At 30.4% G+C, this 25,558-nt stretch overlaps 2 protein-coding genes across 3 annotated transcripts in view; one reads left to right on the top strand and one right to left on the bottom strand.

The window, feature by feature from the left end:
* Positions 1-11,234, top strand: part of LOC143192043 (uncharacterized) — a 103,208-nt gene extending 91,974 nt beyond the window's left edge. For both annotated transcript variants that reach the window (XM_076397504.1, XM_076397503.1), the window contains exons 4-5: positions 7,901-8,060; positions 10,854-11,234. In XM_076397504.1, coding sequence (XP_076253619.1) covers positions 7,901-8,060; positions 10,854-11,058 — 365 coding nt within the window. In that variant the 3' untranslated portion in view covers positions 11,059-11,234. The remainder of the gene's footprint in view (positions 1-7,900; positions 8,061-10,853) is intronic.
* A 10,379-nt stretch (positions 11,235-21,613) lies between these two features.
* LOC143192038 (inhibitor of nuclear factor kappa-B kinase subunit alpha) lies at positions 21,614-25,430 on the bottom strand. Its single transcript, XM_076397496.1, has 9 exons — positions 25,271-25,430; positions 24,793-24,923; positions 24,533-24,736; positions 24,280-24,483; positions 23,988-24,177; positions 23,017-23,937; positions 22,309-22,473; positions 22,023-22,244; positions 21,614-21,960 (listed from the first exon to the last, which is right to left on the bottom strand). Exons 2-9 carry the CDS (start codon positions 24,899-24,901, stop codon positions 21,891-21,893), a joined length of 2,085 nt encoding a protein of 694 aa, XP_076253611.1. The 5' UTR covers positions 24,902-24,923; positions 25,271-25,430; the 3' UTR covers positions 21,614-21,890.
* Between the last annotated feature and the right edge of the window lie 128 nt (positions 25,431-25,558).

Here is a 25,558-nt window from a genome sequence, read left to right as displayed (position 1 = left end):
ACTCCTGGACTCTGACACTGTTAAAATCTGACATATATAAGCTTCGCGCTTGTTATAGGATAAATGCTACATGTTTTTCATCGATGTCTTATTAAAAATTAACTTATTCGATTAGCAGCTTCCTTCAGTAATATTTAAAAACAGATTATTTTTCTCAAAATTGATTTAATTATTTCATAATTGATTCAATTGATTGATTTCAAATTTGATTTGAAAGATTGGTACTATCTAGAAATTACAATTATTTGAAATTAATGATGAGTGATATAATAAAAATTGCGTTGGGCACTATCGACTGAAAACAGTCGATAGTTGCAAAAGTGTCGAAACTGTCGATGGTCAAAAAACTAGTGACTGAAAATAGTAATTACTAGTTTGAGATAGTAATTTTGCATTTTGAAAATAGTAATTATTCTTTTCAGTCAAATGCACGGTTCGACTATTTTTCTCAATTTGTGAGGTTAGACTAGACGAAGATGTACGAATCCTTTCTGGTATAAATTGTGAGAGAGGAAAGGACGGAGATAATTGCTTGGAGTAGTTAATTTTATATGTGCTTATATTTTCAACGGTAGTATAACGAGACGGAGATGTACATATTCCTTCACGTACTAACTTTAAAAAAGAAAAGGAAAGAAATAATCACTATATACTACTATATACTATTAACATGCAATAAATAATTTCATTTTTAACGAAGTAGAATAACTTTTATATTTCAATGTTCTATGGATCTGTAAAAAAGAATGAAATTTTTCTATGGAATGGAATAATACCTTACAAATGTTTTATCGTATTTTAGTATGTTAATTACTATTTTTAAATAGTGTACTATAATAAATATAGACAATACAAAAGTAAAACGTTGGATTGCTGACCTAAAACGTGGTCGAAGAGACACCGAAGATGCAGAATGCAATGAACGTCCTAAGGAAGAGGTGGTAACACCAGAAAACATAAAAAAACACACAAAATCGTTTTAAACGATCTAAACGTTAAGTTGCGTGAGTTAGCTAACACCGTATTGAAAGAACTTGTTGGTTTTATATTGCATGAGCATTTAACTATGAGAAAACTCTGTTCAAAGTTCAAAAAAGTTCGAAAACAAGAACGTGTTGATTTTTCTGAGCAGCGTTTAGCCATGTTTAAACGTAAAAACTAGATTTTTTGCATCGATATGTAACAATGAATAAAACATGGATCCATCACTTCGCTTGGGAATCAAAACGATCGTCATCTAAATGAACAGTAACTGGTGACAGGCCTATTTTGAGGCAAAAGATAAATCGTTCTATAAAAGTGGTATTGAAATGTTAGAGCGGCACTAGAATGATTGTATATCTTGATAGAGATTACGTTGTTGAGTAAAGCCAGTTTTGAACAAAAAGAACGCGTTTTTATGTTACGCCAGTGACTTTTCAGCTCATGTGTTATAATCATCAATATAATATACATCCATATCCTGCGGTATCTGAATAAGGGATTGTCGCTGCAATAAGGGGACTGTCCTGTCGGCTTAACCGTTGCGCTGCAATGCTTGGGGTGATACAAAATAATTTATTTTATTCAAGATATTAAATTAGTTATTTGGTATGATTAAAAGAAATCAAATTATTTTCAAAGCTCTTAAATAAGAAACTATCTAATATATAGATAAGTCACCTGCTAATATAATTTAAATATTAGATAGAATCTACATCGAGCTTTTTTTCCAATGCTTACCTACTGAAGTCTGTCTCCTCTCTAGGTCATCCCTTATGTTACAAATCAAATCAAAAAAATTATCAAGCCATTTTCAACAAATATATTAAATTGTTTATGTATATTATCGTGAACTTAAGAAAATGTGTTGAAATGGACCCTTTGTAACATGTACTTGACAGGGAATTTTTGAAGGGAACAACTGAATGCTATGTCATTTACAGACAACTAATAATACTTTTAAAATAAAATTGGAATAAAAAAATCTTACTCGATAATACTAACACTACTATTATTATCGGTCAAATGTTATTAAGTAAAATATAATATTAAAGCTTTAAAATATAGCGTTAAAGAATGATTAATAAAAATTAAAAACGAATCAATAGTAACTTTCATTTACTACTAATAAACTGAAGAAATCATATCTCCTCAGTGCAGTTATAGATTTTTACGTCTAATTAAGATTCCCAACACTTTCTTCGGTAAAACAATAATATACTTTCACTTATTTTCTTCTGTGCTTTTTTGTTTTAGTATTAATTGAATAGCTTTACTCATGATATGAATGTATATTTGAAGGATTAATTAATATGCATTTTTTATAATTTAGTATTATCAATACGCATTGTAAAGTCTTCACAATGGGTTGTTCCTGAAATAACACCAAGAAATAATCCAATTGTTATATATTTTTTTTAAATCTCCTTTTGACCAACTAAAGTTTATCTGGACTGGACCTACTGTTTAATGTAGGCTCAGAACGATGGTCCTCGGCATTAAGTTTTCTGAAATGCGATTTATTAACTCAGAAATCTTCCCAGAAGACATCCGGTGCTACCCAGCTTAGTTACTGACCTGATTAGGATCATTTTCTTTGTCAGATTTTGCACTCTTGCCTAGGGACAACCACAAACATAAACTTACGACCATGCCTAACAGGAGTCAAACCCGTGACTGTCACAACAGCAGGAGGACCGTCTTGTAGCCTCTAACCACTGTATCAGGTATCCGGCAATAAAAATTTTAAACGAATTTTTCACAATCAACCTTAGTTGTCGCAGTCAATTTTCTTGCTATATTTTAAAAACTAAAAACGGATGCCTCAAAGTGGTAAATGGTAAGTTTTGGGAAGAGAACGAAGTTGCCCAGAGCTATACGGTAATTTTTCAATTGGGTTTGTTGAGTTTTTGATCAGAAACTTACAATAATAGCTTTATATTCACTAATTCGTCTATTCGTGAAGCAAAATAAAACAGTTTTCTACCTCAAACTGAAATAACAATTTGCAGTCTACAATGTTTTCACTTTAGCAATATTAACTTCAATTAAACGACAACTAAAGAGATTTAAATCTTGAATAACGTCGAAAATCGTGGAAAACTGTTTTGTTTTGATAGAAAGAAGCTGTTCAGTCGACGGTACTGACAATACTGATAATTCAATCTTATCTTAACATAAACAAATTCCTTAACTCTTAATTTACTCATTACTACATTAGGTTCACACGCCTCCTCAATTTAACTTTGATGGCCTTCCAACCTGAACTGCGGTACTTTTACAAAATAGATCTGTTGGTCTCTCCGAAATCGTACTAACTGCATCACTTATATTACGCGTAGGGTTTGAAACAAAATTTTTTTTAATTTACTTTAAAATTATTTTTATGGCAACGAAAATAAAGGGAAAGTCATGTTGAATGGGCGGTACAAACAACATTACTGATCCAATCTTAATGTAATGGAAACGAGGCTTTTTCTTCTAATCACAAGGATTTATATATAATCTACAAATTATTTGATATCAGTTTTTCCGGTTCTTATAATATATTTCAGTAGCCATAAGATACAATGTTATGATTTGATACATTTATCATTTCATTCTATAAACTCAACATTACATAACTTATGGTTCGCCAAGATAACTGTGTTATAGTTATAAATTATATTTTATTTAGTTATATAAATTATATTATTCTCGTATGTTGAATTTTGTGCCTTTGCGACATTTACAGCACGAGTTCCTTTTATTGTTAAAAAAAAGACAAATTCAAGACAAAGAATGTAGTGGTAGGTTAAAATTTTTTGCAGACGAGTAACTGCAAGACATTTGGATGAAGGCCCAACACAAACTCAACAAAAGACAATTCTCAAAGAAAACCGATTGTGAGCGAAAGGTAAAAGATGTGTTGAAATCACTTGAATGGGAAGTTTTATCGCACCGACTGTATTCTCCAGACCCGGCTCCACTACACTTAACTATCCATTATTATCAACGATCTTTATCGAAAAAAAAAAACGGTAAGGAATTACCGACATGATTGATATAGGTTACTTTATAATTAAATTATTTTCTGCATCATTGATGTCACGGGTTTGAGTCTATTGGCATATTAATTTATGTATAAGCAAGAGTATATAAGAAAAACAGTACGACAAATATATATTTTATATGGTGTTTTTTTCTAAGAAACGATATTTAAACTACAATTAAATCGCTAGTTAAACCCGTACAAATAACTGAACGAAAATATTTTACGTTCACAAATGCAACATACGCTTAAATACTATATATAAGAAAACAATTACTGCCGGCGGTTAAGCATGGAAATAGTAAACAAATAAAAAAAACCAAGGTAAGCGAAAATTGCTCTGTGAATAGCATAATTTCTAATTGTAATTTCAAGTAACTGTGTCTTTGAGATTATATAAACGATGTTAATTATGTTTATTCAGGCTTATTAAAAGCTTCTTATCTATTAGTGGTCTGACGAACATAATAAGCATATAATTATTATGCATATATAATGACAAGCATGGTTTTGGGTTAAAATTATATTAAATATGCATTTTAAAAGAATGATATTTAGATTTAGCAATATTTAGACATACAATTATTAACAAGATAATTACCTATATAACCTTATTAAGAATAGACATAAATTATGAATAGTTTTGAAGTTATTTACAATGTTGAAACAGGATTTTTAGTATTGTTTGATTATGGACTATAAATCCAAAATATATCGATTTTGGACAAATATATTATATATCGATTATAGTGACTGAAATATTTTTTGAGATCGGTAATAAAATTATGTGATTTGTCTGATTTTGATAGTAAGATTTTTTACACTGGGATCAAAAAAAAAAACTTTCCCATAACGATACATGCCTCTTCACTAAAGTGATGATGCCAATAATTAGGCACTGATGTGATTGTAATAGATTGATAGCACGAGAACCTATAGATGAGCTTTATTGTGAGTCTGACAATCAGAGTTTGACTCTACTTCTATTGCTGACTATTTTTGTTTTGTTTTTGCTTTTTTACCTCAACTTTGCATTCAAGTTGTTCAGTTAACAGAGGACAGTAATGTTATCCCAGTGAATTATCTGATAATAACTTTTTTACTTAAGATTATCATAATACATCCACTTTTCATTTCCAGTTAAAATACGTTACAAATAATCTGTTTTGCTTAGCAAACTGATTTGAAATGGTAACTCCACTCACTTTAATAGCTATTGCATTTTATTCATTCCCAAGACATGTAAATCTTTTCCAACTATGAGTTTGTCATATTCTAGCTCTTATCTTATAATGTCGCTAAATCATAACAACCTGGAAACAATACAGGTACTGGACAACACGCAGAAAATAAGAAAATTGAAGAAAATCAAACCAAACGAACTTGTTTAGTGTATAAGTGTATTCTTAAGTTTAGCTTAAGTAGATCAGTTTTATTTTAATATTGCTTGTATATTATTACAAGTAAAATAGTAGTAGTAGTAAATTAATTTGTAAATAAAATTATGCTAAACACATTTAATGTAAGATGTGATTTTGATAGTAAGATTTTTTACACTGGGATCAAAAAAAAAAACTTTCCCATAACGATACATGCCTCTTCACTAAAGTGATGATGCCAATAATTAGGCACTGATGTGATTGTAATAGATTGATAGCACGAGAACCTATAGATGAGCTTTATTGTGAGTCTGACAATCAGAGTTTGACTCTACTTCTATTGCTGACTATTTTTGTTTTGTTTTTGCTTTTTTACCTCAACTTTGCATTCAAGTTGTTCAGTTAACAGAGGACAGTAATGTTATCCCAGTGAATTATCTGATAATAACTTTTTTACTTAAGATTATCATAATACATCCACTTTTCATTTCCAGTTAAAATACGTTACAAATAATCTGTTTTGCTTAGCAAACTGATTTGAAATGGTAACTCCACTCACTTTAATAGCTATTGCATTTTATTCATTCCCAAGACATGTAAATCTTTTCCAACTATGAGTTTGTCATATCCTAGCTCTTATCTTATAATGTCGCTAAATCATAACAACCTGGAAACAATACAGGTACTGGACAACACGCAGAAAATAAGAAAATTGAAGAAAATCAAACCAAACGAACTTGTTTAGTGTATAAGTGTATTCTTAAGTTTAGCTTAAGTAGATCAGTTTTATTTTAATATTGCTTGTATATTATTACAAGTAAAATAGTAGTAGTAGTAAATTAATTTGTAAATAAAATTATGCTAAACACATTTAATGTAAGATGTGATTAATAAAAAAATATACTAGCTAGCCCTCAAATTATTAATATTTACATTATTCTATGGGCATTAGATTATGGTGATTTAATATTTACTGAATCATTTTAATGGTCGAGCATCATTATAATCAAACGGGCTTTTATATTCGTTGTACCGGAAATGCGCGTTAATTTCGAGATTTTTAATTACATTTTTTATTATATCTGTACTTCTTGGGTTGATCAATAATGAAAATAGTTAAAAATAAGGCTCAATCGTCTTCCCGAAAAATAATCCTAAATGGATGAAAAATAAAAATAAATTCTACTAGTAATAGAGATACTATGAAAAATAACTACAGAATCTATAAAAAAAATACCAGTTCTTAGCTGTCAATTTCTCTCCATCAGCATCTAATATTTTCTTTATTGATCTAAATTTTACACAATAAAAATAATATTGTAGTCTAGGAAATTGAAAAAGTCGGCTTTTGGATATTCTTTTAGCTTAGTCCTCTAGAAATACGCCCTTAAGAGGATTTTATACAATTTTAAGGATTGATATAGGCTTAATGGCGGTGTAAGATATAGGTTGATTTAGTGGCGCGGCATCCAAACCGTCTTGTTCCTAATCCGAAACTTGTGCTACTGATCAACTTAGAGATCATCCCTGAAGTCATCCGGTCTTACCCAGTTTCGTTACTGGCGTGATTGGAATGATTAGTATTTGTGGGATTTTTCACCGTTGCCTATAAAATTACAAGCCATTTACAATTACAAGCAGAAACATAAGGTACATCCATTCTCCAGCAGGATTCGAACTCGCTACTATGGCAACAGTAGTAGACCGTCCTGTCGCCTTGACCATTGCGCCAACCAAGCCGGCTAACCCAAAATATTCTAGTCCAGAAATTAAAAAAAAAACATTTTTTCCGTAATTTCAAAACTGAACGCTTTGCCCATATTACTTTAACAGTGTTTTTGTTTTGTTTTTTTGAACAGTCGTAATTTTGGAAAAAATATGTTGGACATTTTTTATTCTGTACGATAGTGGCACTTATCAACATTAAAAATTTTCTTTTTTTTTTCGGATTACTTTTTTTGAGACAAACAACCTGTAACTTTTTGTATTCTATTTTTCACTTTTTTATTTTATGTATTTTTTAAACATAAATAAATATATAGCAATAACTGGATAATAAAAATCTCGTTTGGTTTTTTATTTCACTTGAAAAAAATTAAAATTTTCATTACAAAAAATGACTAGTCTAGAGAATCGCCTTAAAAATTATTGATCAATTATTCCATTTTTTATATTTATTTGCTAAAGTAATTTGTTTAAATGAATGACATTATTTTTTAATGTTAATTTTTGTTTGTAAATTTTTTGTTGTTAATTAAATGTTATTAATTTTGGTTATAAAAATATTGTTCAGACATTGTTTTAGATAGGTTTGGCCATATTATATCTAGCAATTTAATAATAATTAAAATTTCTGATATTGCTACTTTGTTTTTTTATTGATAAATTTACTTGGAACTAAAAAATCATCAACATACTTCAAGGTTCCTAAAATATTACCTACTATTAATAAAATATATTTACAGAAAACATTTCTAAGAATAACTATTAACTTAATACTTATTTTCAGAGGAAAATCCATATGAGGACGCTCTAAGAGACAACTCGGTTTTTGGAATATATGACCAAGCAGGGCGTTTTCGACGTGTGACGGTTCCCATATCAGTAAATGCTAAGTATAAAAGCCAACTCGATAGAAACTTAAGTTCATCTACCGGAGATTATACAGAGTAAGTATTGAAATTCAAATGATTATAAATAAACTATTCACTTAGGATCTAATATTTAATTTTAAGTCATTTAATATTTAAAGTCAAAACAATCTAGGAGGAATGGCTACTGATTTTTGTACAATAATAGAACACACACATACAGTAGACATTACACAATAGTAGAAGAACATAACGTTCTTTTTTTTAGTTATTACATTGTTAGTAGTCATTTCTGACTAATCTACAATTTGTCTTTACAATAACTCAAATCTAGGTATATATCTAGAAGTCTATCTTAGTCTCTGGTGTAATAATGTGTTGACTCTACCGTTTTTCCATTAAAATATATCTCCCTACATTATATTGAGCCTTTGTTCTGATTCTAGTGTTATCCAAGAGTTGTAATACTTCGATATTGATATGGGGAGTCTCTCCTCATGTCTCCTAGCAGTTTTCTTGATTTCCTGAACGTAACCCTCTGGGTGCACCTAAAATACTTCTCAATACTTTGTTCTGGAAAATTTGTGTAATATTTAAGTAATACTTATATTACTTTTCGCGGAACATCCCCATAATTGATTTCCATATGTCCGTATAGGTTTCAACACTTGTTTGTACAATAACAATTTATTATATACTCATAATTGTTATTTTCTTCCAATTAACCAATATATTTTCTAATATTTTAATATTCATTCCTTCTTTTTCTTTTTTACATGTTCCTTCCGGTGAAATGTTGCATCAAAATTAATTATAAAATATTACATGCACAGATTTACTTTCGTTAATTTTAATTTTCCAAGCTTGTGTCCAATTATTTATATTGTCACTTGCCTGTTGTAAGTTTCGTGTGGCTTTTTTGTTCGCAATCTCCAATAGGAAGATACACAGTGTTATCAGCAAATGTAGCCCTTCAGGCCATCATGGCATACCTAATCGAAGGCTTGTGTTATTATATTTTTATATCTTTCTGAAAATAGGTAAATTCTAAAAAAATTATGTATAGAATATTATTTAGTGGACTTCATGATAAAATTAGATTCTTGCGCGAATTTTAACCAGCTCTATCTATTGATGAAAATGCCAAGTAAATGTGAAAATAATTTAACTCTTAAATTCAATGGTTCTGATATTTACATTAGGTGTAGTTACTATTTATATGTTATTGAGTTATTCAGTCTATTTAGGTGATAATCATGGAACACTCAAAATTGCATTTTCGATATACATGAATTAATTGTTTAATTCGAAGAAATCCGGTGCCGAAGCACATCAAACACTTTTAGAAACTTGTTGTGGTGCATCTGGCAAAGAACGGCCTAGAAGGTCAAAAAAGTTCGAACACAATGAAGACTTATTGGATTAAAACTGGAGTTAAACTTTCAAAGAATTTAACTAAATCATCTTTGCGGCTGATGCAATAACGTTTATATGCGATGAGAAATATTCAAAAGGAAATAAAATTACTACCACTCGAATTATCTGAATGAATATTCTGTAACGTATTATAATGACGAAGAAAAGTGGATTTTCTACGACAATCCCAAGTATAAAATCATGTTTTAGTCTAGAAGAGCCATCCACATTGATACCAAAGCGAAATACTCATGGCCAATAGTCTGGCTGTGTACATGGTGGCTTCAGGAAGGTGTGGTGGATTGCGAGCTGCTAAAACCGAATGCAACTGTTACGCAAGTACATCATCTTGCATGATAAAGCTTGTATACATGTTGCATGAGTTGTTCATATCGATGCAGCATAGCTTGGCTGATACACCATTTCAAATTATTAAAAGAGTGCGAAAATTAATCTATTATCGGTGTCCACAGAAATTACGAAAAAAGTTACATACTAACATAAATAAAGTATGTATAAATGATTTGGTATTGAATTTATTTTCTAGTAATGAATATTGTATTACGATTTATATACAATTAAATGCATGATAATTGGAATAACATCGAAAATATGTACATAAAAATATGTTTTTTAATAATATAAAGAATAGTTTTAAAAATTTCTGGATAGATATGCAAATTATATCGGAAAAAAGCTGTAGAAAGATGTGTTATACTAGTTGTAGAAAATTGTGGATGATGGAAAATGCAAATGTCTTATTAGAGCAAAAAATAATCAAAATTCAGAAGAATAATTTATAAATAAGTCATAGTCAGAAGAAGCAATGTCTAGTAAATACTGCTATTGAAGTAGGACATACCAGCGAACCCTTCAAAAAGTTTTAACTCACTCGATGGTAAACACAATACATATAATATCCCTAGTTTCGATCACAACCTATATTAATACACTTTTTAAATTTATAATAGATCCTTATTGGCCACATTTCTATGTTTTTTTCTGAACATGACATCTTAATGAATCTTAAAATCTAGAGATTTTCTATAACATTTTTACAAGGTCTCTTAGAATGCTTGAGAATGGACGAACTCTCTTGGAAAATACAGAACATATTTCACGTACTAAAAAATTGTTTGTTTTGTTTCTAATAACGTTATCTAAATAATTCCTTTATTATTAAGTACAACAAATAATTTTGTGTCATAATGATTTACATATATATTATATTTAATTATTTTTGTGTTTTAAAGTAATTAATTTCATTTCATTTGTACACATTCAATTTAAAACTAAATTTATATACTGTAAAATATATTGTAGCGTAAACCTACAATGTTTTCTAGAATTTTTATAATTGAATGTGTTATTGTTATGCAACTCTCCATAACGTAAAATAATATATTATTTCCATTATACCCTACACTAACAACATTAATTTGTTTTTTTTTTCAGTGAAGATCCATACTCAAAGCATGACATATACAGTAAGTTAGATGAAATGACACAGCATACAGATCAAACAATGCCAATTTATGATGACGTACGAAGAATAAGAAGAAAGCCGAAAAACTTTGGTTTGACTAATTATGGACACTTAAAGATCGATTATTCTATAAGTTGGAATGATTTGAACAAATACATCCGATACAATAGTTAGATTATCTACATGTTGAAATTTGTATAACGATAGTTATTTCACATAACAGAATGGCTCTAAGAACCTCTGTTCTTGATTGCAACGTTACTAAAAATCTATTTATTGTCAAATTACTAATCCAAATGTTTTCAAATAATATGTATATTTTGACACTATTTTAGAGCCAATCTGAACATTAATAAATATATATGTTTTTTAATATACAAAGACTGTAATAGAACAACACCTATTATTAAGATATTTAATTGTAACGTATATTATAAAATATAACGTATAAGTAGAAAATTAGTTGTTTAATATTTAAAATAAATTTGTTTAACATCAAACATATGCAAAACGCTTTTTGCAGCGTTACAAGAAATATCCAAGAGTCACAACTCAACATTTCATACAATTTTATTATTTTACATATTTTATCTAGTTACAAGGCTATAGTATCCGTATTTTGAAACAAGCTGTATATAGATATATAAATTAGAAAGAAAATAAGCTGTAACAATATTTATTTCTAATAATCGAACTTAGATTTTTAACAAAAAAAAACATTTTAAAATAAAATAGGTACATAATAATAATTGTAATAACTAAATAAAAATAAACGAAACCCTTATTTAATATATCTACTTTTTATATTCTACTATATACACACAACTTGGCTTAATACCTATATTAACATATTTATCTATTTACAATATTATTTTAACTACTGCCAACTGACTACTTTGAAGTCGGACCTAAACAATACAAATATTTTTAACAGTTAAAAGATCATACTGTTTTGTGAGTTGATGTCACATGACAACATGCACGAATTTCATCCCTAAGCGAACTGCAACGACGATTAAATTCGTTCTACCAACGTTTTACGGTAGCCAAGGTTGATGCTTCATCACTAAAAGTCGAAGTAAATTAATAGATTAATAGATTAATAAATTAATAGATGTGGTAGTCCACGTCCCAAAGATTCATCGCACAAAAATCTCCGCAATTTAACCACAGTTTTTCATTTAAAGAACATTTCAAGTTGCTGTGCTGTGATTGTTTGACGCGGAACCAGAATTGCTGATATGGAATGATATTGCTTGCCTTCGTAAAATCACTAAGAACATAGAGAATTGCTCTTTAGGAGATGGAACTTGAATGGAACATGGAAGTTGATAACTTAGACCCTTTTTGGGGATAGCTGCGATGAATGCATGTTTCCACGTGTTTGGGAAGTGTTGCGGCCTCAGAATGACGTTGTTCATATTAGTTAGTTCGGCGAGCTGCTTGTAGGGAAGCTTTTTGACTTGGGCTATCGAGATATTATCAAAACCCGGGGCCTTCTTATTCAGAGTCTTGCTGATCATATGTGTGAGTATTTTAGGAGTAACTAGATGGTTTAAAAGATAACTTGAAGGCACTTGAGAGTGAACCGAGTTGGACCTATTAATTATTTCGCCGTTCTTAGGAATATTTATGTTTGTAGCAGGAGAGATGCGTCCCATCTGGGTCGCATAAGTTTTAGCGAGGAGCTCGGCCTTTTCGTGGTCGGTGACTGCAAAAGTTCCTGTCTACGCCGTTTTGCGCCTTCCCCACGAGACTTTTAGAAAGTGGCCAGAAAGTTGGAGCTTCATCCAGCCATTGGTCCGCTAGAAATGAGTTCCATTTCTCAGATTGCAAGGCTTTAATGATTTCTTTCACTTCCTATTTAACTCTATTGGCCTCCCTTGTGTCTGCCGAGTCGAGGGTGGCACGAGCTCTACGACAGAGGAGGTTCTTGAATTGGATCAGTGACTTGATGCTTTCTGGAACTGGGTCACTTTGACAGTTTGAATGAGTTAGAACTTCGAATGATGTATTGTGATAGGCAGACTGGATGTTTCGTTTCGACACTGTATGCTCGAATTTGTCAGATCGATCAATCTTCGGAATTGGTCCGGATTCCAGCAAAATTCCTTGATATCTTTTCCAGTCGGTTTTCTTCCTGACTCTAAAGCAAAGGATTTCGATTGCATTGAAAGATTGATAATATAAGTATTCTAAAAAGGAGAATTTTAGTATTGATCGTAATATAAATTTCCCTCTACACGCATCATATTAGGAAAGCACAAGCTTCTGAAGCTGGGACGGTTCGAATTATTATTTCAGCAGTAGATGCCACTTCCGTCAGACGACATCTCTTTGACGTACATTGACTCGGATCTTAAATGAAATGGACAAATAATTCCGTACTTGCACACAGGAAATGGAACCATCGGAGGATGCCCAACGCAGTTTAATAATTTTCAGGGGTACCTGTTCAGCTTCAAAGCTGAGGGCCATTGTATACAGCCGAAAACATATAAGATTATCCACATAACCGCGATTCTGTCTCTAATCCCATCTCCTGTTAGAAATCTCATTTATATGATTTTCATAAACACTTAAAAAAAAATTAACAGCAGACGTATTGTTCGATAGTTTTTACATTGTTTGGAATCTCCTTTTGTTAGCATATGAACATTTATAGTTTTATTTCAACAGTCTCACCATATCAAGTTTCGCGAATGTCAATTCTAGGCAGAGCTGCTAGACCTTAAGGTTCCATCCACATTTTGAATATTGTCGCTGATAAATTAATAATTTATTTCATATAAATTAGTAATTAAGATAAGCTTTAGGTCCGACGTCTGATGTTCACGTTTCGATACAGCGACTGTCGCTGTTATTTTTCTGGTCAATATTATATAATTTGGGTATCATTGTTTCAAAAAGATATTAATAGTTGTAAAAGAGAGTATGGAACTTCCCCTACTTATCAAGACAGAGAATATTATTAAGGTTCACCAATATGGTTATCTTGTCTATTGAGCAAGAGTTGTTTGCTGGTGTGGTCATTCACAGTGCAATAAGAAACTTTGCTCACAAAAAACTAGACGAATTGTATTGTGTTGAATTTTTCTTTAGTTATTCAGCGATGAAATCGGGAAATCCCTTTTCATCAAATAAATATGTGATTAAATAAATAATGGGATCTTGCACACTGTAGCGACTGGCAACATCGCCGTTCCTGACTAGCAGGGATTCCCCGTATTTTACTTTTGTCGAAATTTAAATTTATCAAAAATTATTTTAGATTAACAGAGAATATTATTAAGGCTAACCAATATGGCTATCTTGTCTATTGAGCAAGAGTTGTATGCTGGTGTGGTCATTCACAGTGCAATAAGAAACTTTGCTCATAAAAAAGTAGACGAATAAAGTCAGCGATGAAGTTTAATTAATTTAGTTAAAGTTTAAGTTAGACGGAAGTTTTTTTTAATTCTAACAAGAATGTTAAATCACGCGTCTGTTACGTCACTGGCTACGAACTACAATCCATATTCAAATGCGTGTGTTAAGTTTGAATAGTGCTACAAATGAAATGTGTAAAAATAGACGTTATCGAGTTAGGGATATTTACCTGTTTTGTTCCTTCGCAATTCTTTGAACCCGTAGCTAGAGCCGTAATATTTGCATGACATAACACCTTTCCAATAAAGAACCGACTACAGGAATAAACGTGATCTTCATCGCCTGGACAGGTTACAGTTCCAATAAAATTATTTTTGAGTATCGCTGTTCCTACCAAAATTTCCATGGTAATGCTGCATGGAATGTTTTCCCATGTTTTGGGAACAACAAATTCTAAGAGTCTACGAATAAGAAACAGAACTACTGCAATCGCCTTTTGGTAGCGCTACACTCTGATATTCAAAGCTCGATCCAAACTATAGTAAACTATGTTAGTTTACAGCAACTTTAGTTTGCCTTTAGTGACCTTACTGGTTCCTGAACTGACCTGCTGACTTCCAAAGCTTGAGTGTTTCCTCCTTATAATAGTTTATAGCTAAGCTCCTTCAATTCACCTTTTGTGATCTTATAACTTAACTACAACAAAAAATGTTTCGAGTAACTTCAGAACTATTGGTAACCAATCGTCAACCTGTCTTTTTTTCTTGATGATTAATTATGATCTCCCCAGAAGCCTACTGTTGCGACGTAATTACATTTATATATATTTAAGAAAATTGTTTAGTTTTAAGTTTAAGAAAGTTTTTTTTCTTATTGTTTATGAGTCTAATTTATTGAACCATTTAGCTGTTTATGTAAAATCTGTAACAAGGATTATGAGACAATATAAAATATCGTATTGTATAGAATGTCTGGTAAAGCCAGGCGAAGATAGAAAAGGCGCAGAACGGGGTTAGCAAAAAGGATGGCTCACCGGCTTATTGTCGAGTATTCTGGACAGTGGGGGTGTACGTACCGGGGATAGACCAAGCATGTAAGAAGTTAGACCTGGTAGAAGACCCCTTATGGTGACTATAACCATAAATTTTAAAAAGGCCAAAATCGTGGAATATTCTAGTTCCTTTGATGTGAGATGTTCATAGCCTTTCTATTCCTTCCCCGAAATTCTGAACGAATCGAATTTCTTGAATCAGCTATCTCATCCACCACCAAGAACCCAATGGAGCAGCGTCAACGATAGACACGATGCAACAAGACCAAGAATTACGTGAGAAACAGAACAAAAGTGGAGTCAGATCAGAACAGTCAAAATAAAAGCAAGCAACAAAATTAAGAAGAAAGAAAAACTCAACAACAGTAATCAAGAAGAACAGCAAAATTCTTATATAATCCTTTGTATAAGCAACAGTTGGGTCCGTATTCTATATATTTTTTAAATTCTTCATTTCAGGGAAGTCCTCCTGCTGTTGTGATAGTCACGGGTTCGAATCCCGCTCGGGCATGGTCGGAAATTTATGTTTGTGATTGTTTAATCTCTGCGATTGTTATTAGGCGAAAGTGCAACATTTGACTAGGAAAATGATCCCTGTCACGCCAGTGACCGGATCTCCAAGTTGATCACTCGCCAGTCGGTAGGTTTAATCCTCGGCATTAATCATGGTTCGGAGCCCACATTAAATAGTAGATCCAGTCCAGATAATTTTTTATTATTTAATTACTATATGGTTACTACTCGTTTCCGTCTAACCTACAATTTGTCTTTATGATAACTTAAATTTAGTTATATAACTAGAAGAACCCATCGGCCCTATATCAGTCTCTGGTAATATAATGTTTATACATGTCACTGCCGAATGTTTTAATATATGCACCTCACCACACACGATCAGATGGTTTGATACTTTTGAGTCTGTGCCCTGTTCTGGTGGTATCCAGTAGTTGCAATATTTCAATATTCTTGTGAGAATGGAGTCTTTCCTCATGCCCCCTTGCAATTCTCTTGATTTCTTGACTGACTGTGGATATCTGAAGGTCTCGATGTAGGTAATCAGTAATATAGTATTTGGATGCACCCACAATACCTCTCAGGACTTTGTTCTGAAAAATTTGTATTTTATTTATGTTACTCTTTGCAGAACATCCCCATAATTGAACTCCGTATGTCCATATAGGTTTCAGTATTTGCTTACATAATAGCAATTTATTATGTACTGATAATTGTGATTTTCTTCCAATTAGCCAGTACATTTTCCTATATTTCAATTCCAGTTCTTTTCTTTTCTTCTTTATATGTTCCTTCCAGCGAAGTTTTGCATCGAGATTCATTCCGAGATATTTAGCGTTGTTGCTATATGGAATGATAGTATTATTTAATGTTATTGGTGCTTGTACGGTCTGTTTATAGGTAAACTGCACATGTACAGATGTGCTTTCATTAATTCTTATTTTCCAAGCTTGTGTCCAATTTTTTATATTGTCACTTGTCTGTTGTAATTGTTGTGAGGCTTCTTCACTATTGTCTCCGACAGCTATAATCGCAGTATCATCAGCAAATGTAGCCATCGTATTATTTTTCGTTTGTGGTATATCAAAAGTGTAGAGTAGATAGAGCATTGGTCCCAGTTAACTTCCTTGTGATACCCGCAAATACTTTAGATTATTTTATTGTAGAGTAAGCTTCTTCTTGTTTGATTCTAAACATTCTGGTTGTAATGTATAATTTTAATAGTTCAGTGTGTTGTTTTGGTAGCATTTTCTGTTGTTTATGAACAAGGCCTTCATGCCAAACCTTATCGAAAGCTTGTGCTACATCTAAAAATATAGCTGAGCATACTTTTTACTTTCGTAGCCTTTTTCAGTAACATCTATTATTCTGTGGACCTGGTCAATTGTTGAGTGCTTATTAATAAACCCAAACTGGTGTGTTGGTATTAGGTTTTTTCTCTCTATGATTGGTTTTATTCTTTTCAACAGGAGTTTTTCAAAAACCTTAGATATTACTGGCAGCAGTGATATAGGTCTATAGGCTTTTATTTCGTTTGCTGACTTCCCAGGTTTTGGGATCATTATAATTTCCGCCATCTTCTAAATGTCTGGGACATATTTTAATCTAAATGCTGTATTAATCAAATTGGTGAGTTTTATAATTCCCTTTCTTGGTAGTTTTTGCAGTAATTCTCCTGTTATGAAATTGTAGCCTGGTGATTTCCTGGGGTTAATGTCAGTTTTAATAACTTTAGTTAACTCTTTCAGCGTGACTAATTCAATCATCGAATTTTCAGCTTCTTTGTCCGGAAAATTATGTTCAATATTAGTTTCGTTTGGTTTGAAATTTTTTTCTAGATATTCAACAAATGTTTCTCCTTTTTGGTGATTGTCACGTGCCCAATTCCCACATAAGTCTCTTATAGATAGACTGTGTAGACATGAGCGCTTTAGATATTTTGTGGCTTTCCAGAGTGAGTAATCAGTTTCTTTATCATCTGTTAAATTTCTCAGATAGTAATTTATGGTTTTGTTTTTAATTTCCAGTATTTCTCTTTACAGTCTTTGAGTTATATTGTTTAAACTATTTTTATTTTCAGGTGTTCTGTTTTGTTGCCATTTTTTTCGCAATTTACGTTTTTCAGCTACCATTTGCTTCACTTCTTTTGGATAATTAATTCTTTTAGTTGTACTCTTAATTTTTGGAGTATTAGTCCAAGCAGCTTGTTGAATATCTACTACTAATTTTTCTGCTTCAAAATTTAATTGTTCAGTTGTCTTGAGGGGTACATTTAGTTCAATTCGTTTGTTCAATTCTTCAACAAATCCTTCCCAATCTGTTCTCTTCTTTGAAAGCGTTGGGTTTCTTTCATTTCTTATTATATTTTCGCTCAGCGTCAGAATGACTGGGGTATGATCTGAACTTAGCTCAAAATTTTCTTCGACTTTTATATAGTTCATCTTCCTTTGTGTCTCTTTGGTTATTTTAACTGATACTTTGGGAATAAGTCATTTCACCATTAACGTTGTTATATTTTTTGGTTGTTTCTTTTCACTCATTGTTTTTCGAGGTTTAACTTGAGCTCCCCTATTTCTCCTCTCTTGTAGTGTTTTAGCAACTAAACATCCTCTATAACTTGCCGGATGCGCATCATTGCAGTTTGCACATTTCGGCTTAGCTTCTTTGGGTTTTCTACACTCTGTGATGATATGTTTACCTGAACATTTTACATATCTAGGTTCTCTTCTGCAGAATTTCTATGTGGGTCCATGCAATTGGCATCTTTTGCATTGCGGTATTAAGTTTCGATTTTCTAAAATTCTTTTAATACCAAAAATGGTTTTTGTGTCCGTTTCTTGTGGACTAAAATTTCTCCTTTGTTATTTTTGGTCTTTTTTTAAATATTTGTCGCATTTAAGCCCATTTTGGTTTAGTTTTGCGATATTTTTTTCACTTTTAGCTGTTGATAGAAGCCCTCTTGCCATAACTTTGATGTCTCTGGTTCGTTTGTCTTCATAAGAGTGCCATTGTAGTTTCAGCAACTCTAAACAATCGATTATGTGAATGTTGTACGACATTCGGCGTTCAGTTTTATTTGTCCATTGTTTAGTACCGTTGCTTTGAATATTATATAGTTGGACCCCAGTGTTTCGTGCAAGTCAAAGTTGGTAACATTACTTACGATAATTGGGGTGGCCTGGGCATTCTCATTTCTTTATTTTGTTCACTAATTTGTTTTATTTTTATTGGCTGTGGTGAAGATCCTGGAGAATTATTTGCTCCTCTTTTTTATTTTTAACCGTTATGCAGCCTACTGCAGTTCTTCTTCATCTGTTTCATATGTAACAAATGGACAGATTTTGTTGGCTTGGTGGTTTATCGTTGTTTTGCCCTTGCCCTCAGAGCTTTATTTAATTAATTGTAGCTGGAGGGCATTTATTTGTTTTTATATTGTTATGCAATTATATTGGTTAATGCAATTTCAAAACTCTCCCGCGCCGACTTTTCGTTCATCCACACATTGTAGAGTGCCTGTTCATTCTGGGTTATAGTTGTATTCATATATCTTACATTCAAAACTGCAATATCTGATACGCCTGATGTCGATATTTCCATTTTATCTGTTTTTTTTGTGCAGTGTTCTTCTCCATATTTTTTTACATATTGTTGAAATAATACTGTTGTTTTTATGTTTCAAATTATCCTACGCTGCATTTGTGGTTCAGATGTTGAGTTTTCGACCCTTAACGTTTTATGGCATTTTGCATTTATTTTCTACTGACCTCTTTTTCCGATCGCACTTTCACTTTTTCACCAGTCTTTAAAATGGTATTGTTAGACTTTATTTAACGCCGCATTTGTGACACAGATGTTGCACTTTTGTTTCGTTTCACTGACCGTCTCTCCGAACACGACTTTACTCTGTGAAAGTCAAACGTCGACTGTCCAGTCCAGATAAACCCTAGTTGATAAAAGAGAAACTTTAAAATATACCAAAAAAATATTCATTTAAATAAACAAACTCGTCTTTGTGTATTAATTTACGCAAAGTAGAAAATAAATTGCATTTTATTTACAACATTGTCTTCTCTTCTTAACAACTGGTCACTTACCGACTGCGTTATAAAATGAGAAAAGGTTTACGACACAAAATCTGTAATTTTACCAAAAACACTATTTCATTTTATGGAAAGGAGAAGCAACTTGTTGAACGGCGATACAAAGGGTTTTTATCTATTAAAACTTCTCTCGACGTCTATTTTTAGACATCTCACGTGTTTCACTATTCAGTCGTAAAAAAAACACAAGAGATCGGAACCACATTTTTTGGAATACAAAAGTTTAATACAAATATATTAAACCTATATTAAAAAATATAAAATATATCATAACTCATGTTTATTCCTGTTTTGCTAACTTATTTAACTCTTAACAATAAAATACAAAATCGATAAAAACCCACAAAATACAACATTACACCAAAGGATCGGAATACATCGTTTTTACTTCACAACCCTTGGCTTATTTTAACCAATCGCATAAAAAACAATTTGTACATTTATAATATAATACATCGGGCAACATTGCTTCGGCTGGGGACTTCACCCATCCCAAGTATCATTAAATCGTAGACATTGCCGCTATAGTGTATGGTTAGATTGTTTAGATTTGACAATTTAGGTATGTTCGAAATAAGTTGCCACCATCTCGTACCAATAGTTTTAATATGATTTTCGAGTTAGTGCTTAATACAAACAAAACATGTATGAACTGTTGATTTGAAAGTCACCGGTAAATGTCATATGTTAATTCTGGAAGACAATTTTTATACAGTGACAGTATACAACCAGAAAGGAACTCAGTATAAAATAAAGCAGTGATTTACTGAGAAAGTGACGAACTAATGTTACGTAATTTATTAAAAGGTATGAAACATAATTTATTAAAACCATTACCTTTAGATATGGATAGGTTTTGCAATGACTGATCCTTAAAGATAAGAAATAAAGATGTTCTGTCAGATAAATATATGAAAATTTGATATAGAATACTTCATAGTTTTATCTTCCTGCGTCAAATTTATATATCATTAATTATTTTACCACTTTTATTGAAAATTCTAACATTTTTGTTTTAACGGACCAATCGATAAATTTGGTCCAAAATCTCATCTCATACCTTAATTACGCTTGAAAGATTTTACTTGTCATAATTACTATTTATAGCCGGTATTATCGAGATTCTGTGTACAGGTACAGATAAGAATAACCGGCTATTATAAAAAGTTGGTTGCAGTAGTTTAAACCAAACCAAATGTCAAAAAAAAACAAAAATTGAGCGATAATAAAGAATACAATAATTTCTTACTATAATTAAAATATCATTTATTATTTAACAATTTTTTTTTAATTTAAATGTTTGTATTAGTTTTTAATCATCAATTTACCACATATTTTTGGATTTAGACGAAAAATATATTGTAAATGAACATTTGGCAATTGAAAAAATCAGACGTTTATTAAAATAAAATTTAACAACTAATACCTGAACTTTAGCATGAATATTACAATAAACTATTTGCTGGAAGATATTTTATGTCTTCTATTGTGAATTCGTCAAATCATTTCATATTATCAAAAAACTATTCTCTTGGTAAGCTATTTACAAAAATTTTCCACAAAGAAAACGATATCCTTTTTTGGAAACTTCCTAAAATGCGCATAAACATTAAATAAGTTATTTAAAATACCCTATTAAATTATTAAATATTGTTTTTGAACTTTTGACCAATTGAAACCAAACAATACTAACATATAGAGTATAAAAACTTATATTTACAAAAAATATATACATAAAATATGTGTCTGTATGTATACTATCCAATATAAATAATGATTGATAAAAACAATACATATAATATATATATTTATAAAACATAAACTTTATTTTAACAGCATTTACTTTCATCTGAATTTAACCGCATTAAAAAAAAATAACGAAAATAAAATAAGTTAAATTACACAACAATTTTGATAACATATGGCAATAAAATCCAAATATGCAACAAACTGATAAAAACGGTATCTACAATTTAAAAGTCAAATTCAATATCAATATCATCACTCTTGGGATATATTCCTTTTGCAAGCTGAATATCCAATCTGAAAATACCAGATATTTCAGATATTAATGGTTTATTAATTTTTCCAGATAAACCACTTACTGTTCTCGAAGGCGACGGTTTTCTTCTATTATTTGCAACGAATGTTCTGAATTACAATTTAACGATATTAATTTATTGTTCTCGTGCAGCTCCTTATTATCTATATGTCTTACTGGCTCTTCAAAACGATCCAACTCTGATGATAATAATTTGATGCCATCAATGAAATGTTCTACGGTGCATTTCAATTTTTCACTCAAATCTAACAAGTCCCAAATCTTCCTGTAACAGACAAATTTAAGAACAGACAATTTAATTAAAAATGCAAATTTGCAAATTAACTTACATAACGCAGTCACTAAATACGTTTTGATTTGAATTAAAAAACTTAAACGTTATTCTCAACAAATCACTAATAGCTTTTCGAATTCTCTCTAAAATTACAACATAAGGACTGGTTGACTGACTGACTTCAGTTTCCAAGATAGCTTTGTTGTTAATTTTTTGTAATCTAAAATATTTTAATTAATTATTATCATTCAATATAATTAACAAAAATTCTGATTACACATATATACTAAATCAAAAATTTTAAAATAACCAAACCTTAAAATTGACTTATAGTAAAATATAAACTCCATTAATTTGTTATATATTATTAGGTTATACAATAAGTTAGTGAAGGATCATTCATTTAACATGAGAGTTACAAAAACACAGCAAGCGGTACCTAATCTAACAATAGAACAGTTACAATAATCAGTCATTAAAACCTTACAAACAATTAAAATCAGTTCTGTCACTGTAACTAGTTCTATAACAGTAATTCTGTCACAAGCTCTACTTACACTTCAAATACTTCTTAGTGAATTATTTTCATTGGGTGTAATAGCTGCTGTTAATTAGGGATAATAATAGTGTAGTTAGAATAAGTGTGTTGAAGTTAAGGGGAATGTTAAAGTTATATTGAAAAATAATGTATGTCCTTCAACTGAGGATCTTATCACATGGATTAATAATAATAAATCAGTAATATACTTCTAGAGGTACTTACAAATCAGTTACATTACATTGATCAAATATTTTATTTATCACAGCTTCTTCTTTCTTCATTCCATAATGTAAAGTCTTCATATCCTCACATAACTTTTTAATGTCATTTTTCTTAGTTTCTAAACTGATTAAAATATCTTTATAATGCTCCTTTTTTGCAGGTACTATTGTACCTTCCATAACTTTTATTTTATTAATTCTTTCCAAACAATCGTTAAACAAATTGGTAGCCTTTTTAACATATTCATCCAAGTTGATTGTGTTATTTTTAATATGTGTTATTAGAATCTCATAAGACTTTCTAAGTTCCACAAATTTCTCGTTCTCTTTATAAGTAAAAAATAAAGCTTGTCTATAAAGTGGCTTTATTTGGTCTATGGGAATTTTTGACGATCCCTTTAGCAATTCTTTTAGTAAGTTTGGCAAGTCAATTTGTGGCCTGTTACAAGCAGCATTTTTTTTAAACATATATATTTTGGTGGTGTTCTGTTTTAAATATGACACATCTGTATCATTAATAAAAGATATACTATTAAGTTCATTGTCATTTTCATAGCTAGCAACTACAAAAATCAAATCATCAATAGCTATATTAATTTCTTTTGATATCCAATTTTGTAAAGAAGACAATGTGTTATCAGTCACTTCATATGAATGAAAACTACAATTATAAGCATTGTATATATTCATTATGTTTTTCTGTAAAATATTTTCCAAATAATCTAGTGAATCTACATCACCGACCAATACTCTTTTCAAAGGATCAAGTTGAAAAACATACTTAAACCAAGTTTCTATATTTTCTTTAAACCAATTTGTCAAAAAATGTTCACGTTTTATGGTACTTAAGTTGGTAAAAGCTCCTGAATACGATTTATATATACAAATATGATTAAATTCTTTCAGCTTAATATTTTCAAACCTAAAATACATAATTTATTAGAAAAGAAAGGAACAATACACACAATATACCTTTCAAAAGGGGTCATTTCAGGTAAAAAAGGTAAAACTCCACAACACAGTTCAAAAGCCATGATACCAATTGACCAATAGTCAACAGCTTTATCATATTTTCCTCCATAAAATATTTCTGGTGCTAAATAATGTAAAGTCCCAACGAAACTTAATGTTGCATCTTGTAGTTCCTTGGCATACCCCAAATCTTAAATTTAAGTTCCATATAAATATTTTTTTTTGTTATATGAATACCTTAATGCTTTTATTATTACTTTATTAATTATAAACAATACAATTAAGAGCTTACCTATAATTTTGTAAATTGTTTTTCCTATACGCTCATCACTATGCTGTAAAACAATGTTTTCAGGTTTAAGATCTCGGTGGGTAATATTTTTACTGTGAAGGTACTTTAAACCACTAATAATATCTTTAAGAATACATTTTGTATCAATTTCAAATAAACCAGATAAGAATAATGGTTTACTAGTGATGAACTTTCTTAAATTTCCTAAAAAGTTACTTTAAAAAATAAAACAAATATATCAAAAATATATTACCCTTAGTGCAATATTCCATAGGTAATATAGGCATTTTAGAAGGGTTGTATTTATTAATAAACTCTATCAATATTGGATCAACTTCTTTATATTTTATTACATTTGGATGGTCAACCAATTTCATAAAATTAACTTCCATGTTCCACCTCTCCCTTTGTTTTGCTGATAAGGTTTTGGGTGATTGAAACTTGCATTTTTTAATAGCTAAAATTCATATAATATGTATAAATGTATCTAGTCTAAAAATTAATTTATTTTACCAACACATTCATCAGTTTGAATATTTCGCCATAACAATACAGTACCAAATGAACCAGAGCCTAATTCCAATATTTTTTTCCATTTGCCAATTTCATTAGGAATTTCCATTGCAAACAATTTTACTCACAGCCTAACAAATATTAACACATCATTACGGTTATGAAAATGAAATTGATTAGTGTATTAATAAAATAATAATGATGATATACAACATAAAAATGAAATAAATGTCAGTAAACAATCTAAATCTGAGAGATTAAAAATATTATATAAAATATTTTCAATTCCAATAATAATTAATAAAGTGTTTCAAGATAAATATATGCTTATTGGCGGAATTTAAGTGAAAATTTTTATCTGCAGATTAAGTTAAATATTAACCTAAATATATTTAAATGTTATCTATAAATAACATAATAGATATATATATATATATAGTAATAATAAGTGTATTTTATAGATTATTTTGTTGCTTACCTGATGTTTTTAAATAAATTTATATCTAGTATTCTAACAATATTGTTTAGGAATACTTAATCATTTTAATATTTGGAAAGTGGATATAAAATGTTTATTAAATATACATTAAGTTCGTATAGGCATGATTGTAAGCTTTGTTGCATAACACATAGCGCCAAATTCTTTGTATATTTCTAATAAATTTTACATGGAACTTTAGCAATTAAATAATATTTTTATAAATTGTGTAACAAATGTGTAACTTATTTCCGAATAATAAACATATTAAATCAATAAATAACATTA

The sequence above is a fragment of the Rhynchophorus ferrugineus genome, unplaced genomic scaffold (genome assembly GCF_030347505.1).
Source record: "Rhynchophorus ferrugineus isolate W39M unplaced genomic scaffold, kcgeb_rfMv2 rfM2, whole genome shotgun sequence".
NCBI lineage: Eukaryota > Metazoa > Arthropoda > Insecta > Coleoptera > Curculionidae > Rhynchophorus > Rhynchophorus ferrugineus.
This window is presented reverse-complemented; position numbering and strand designations above follow the sequence as displayed.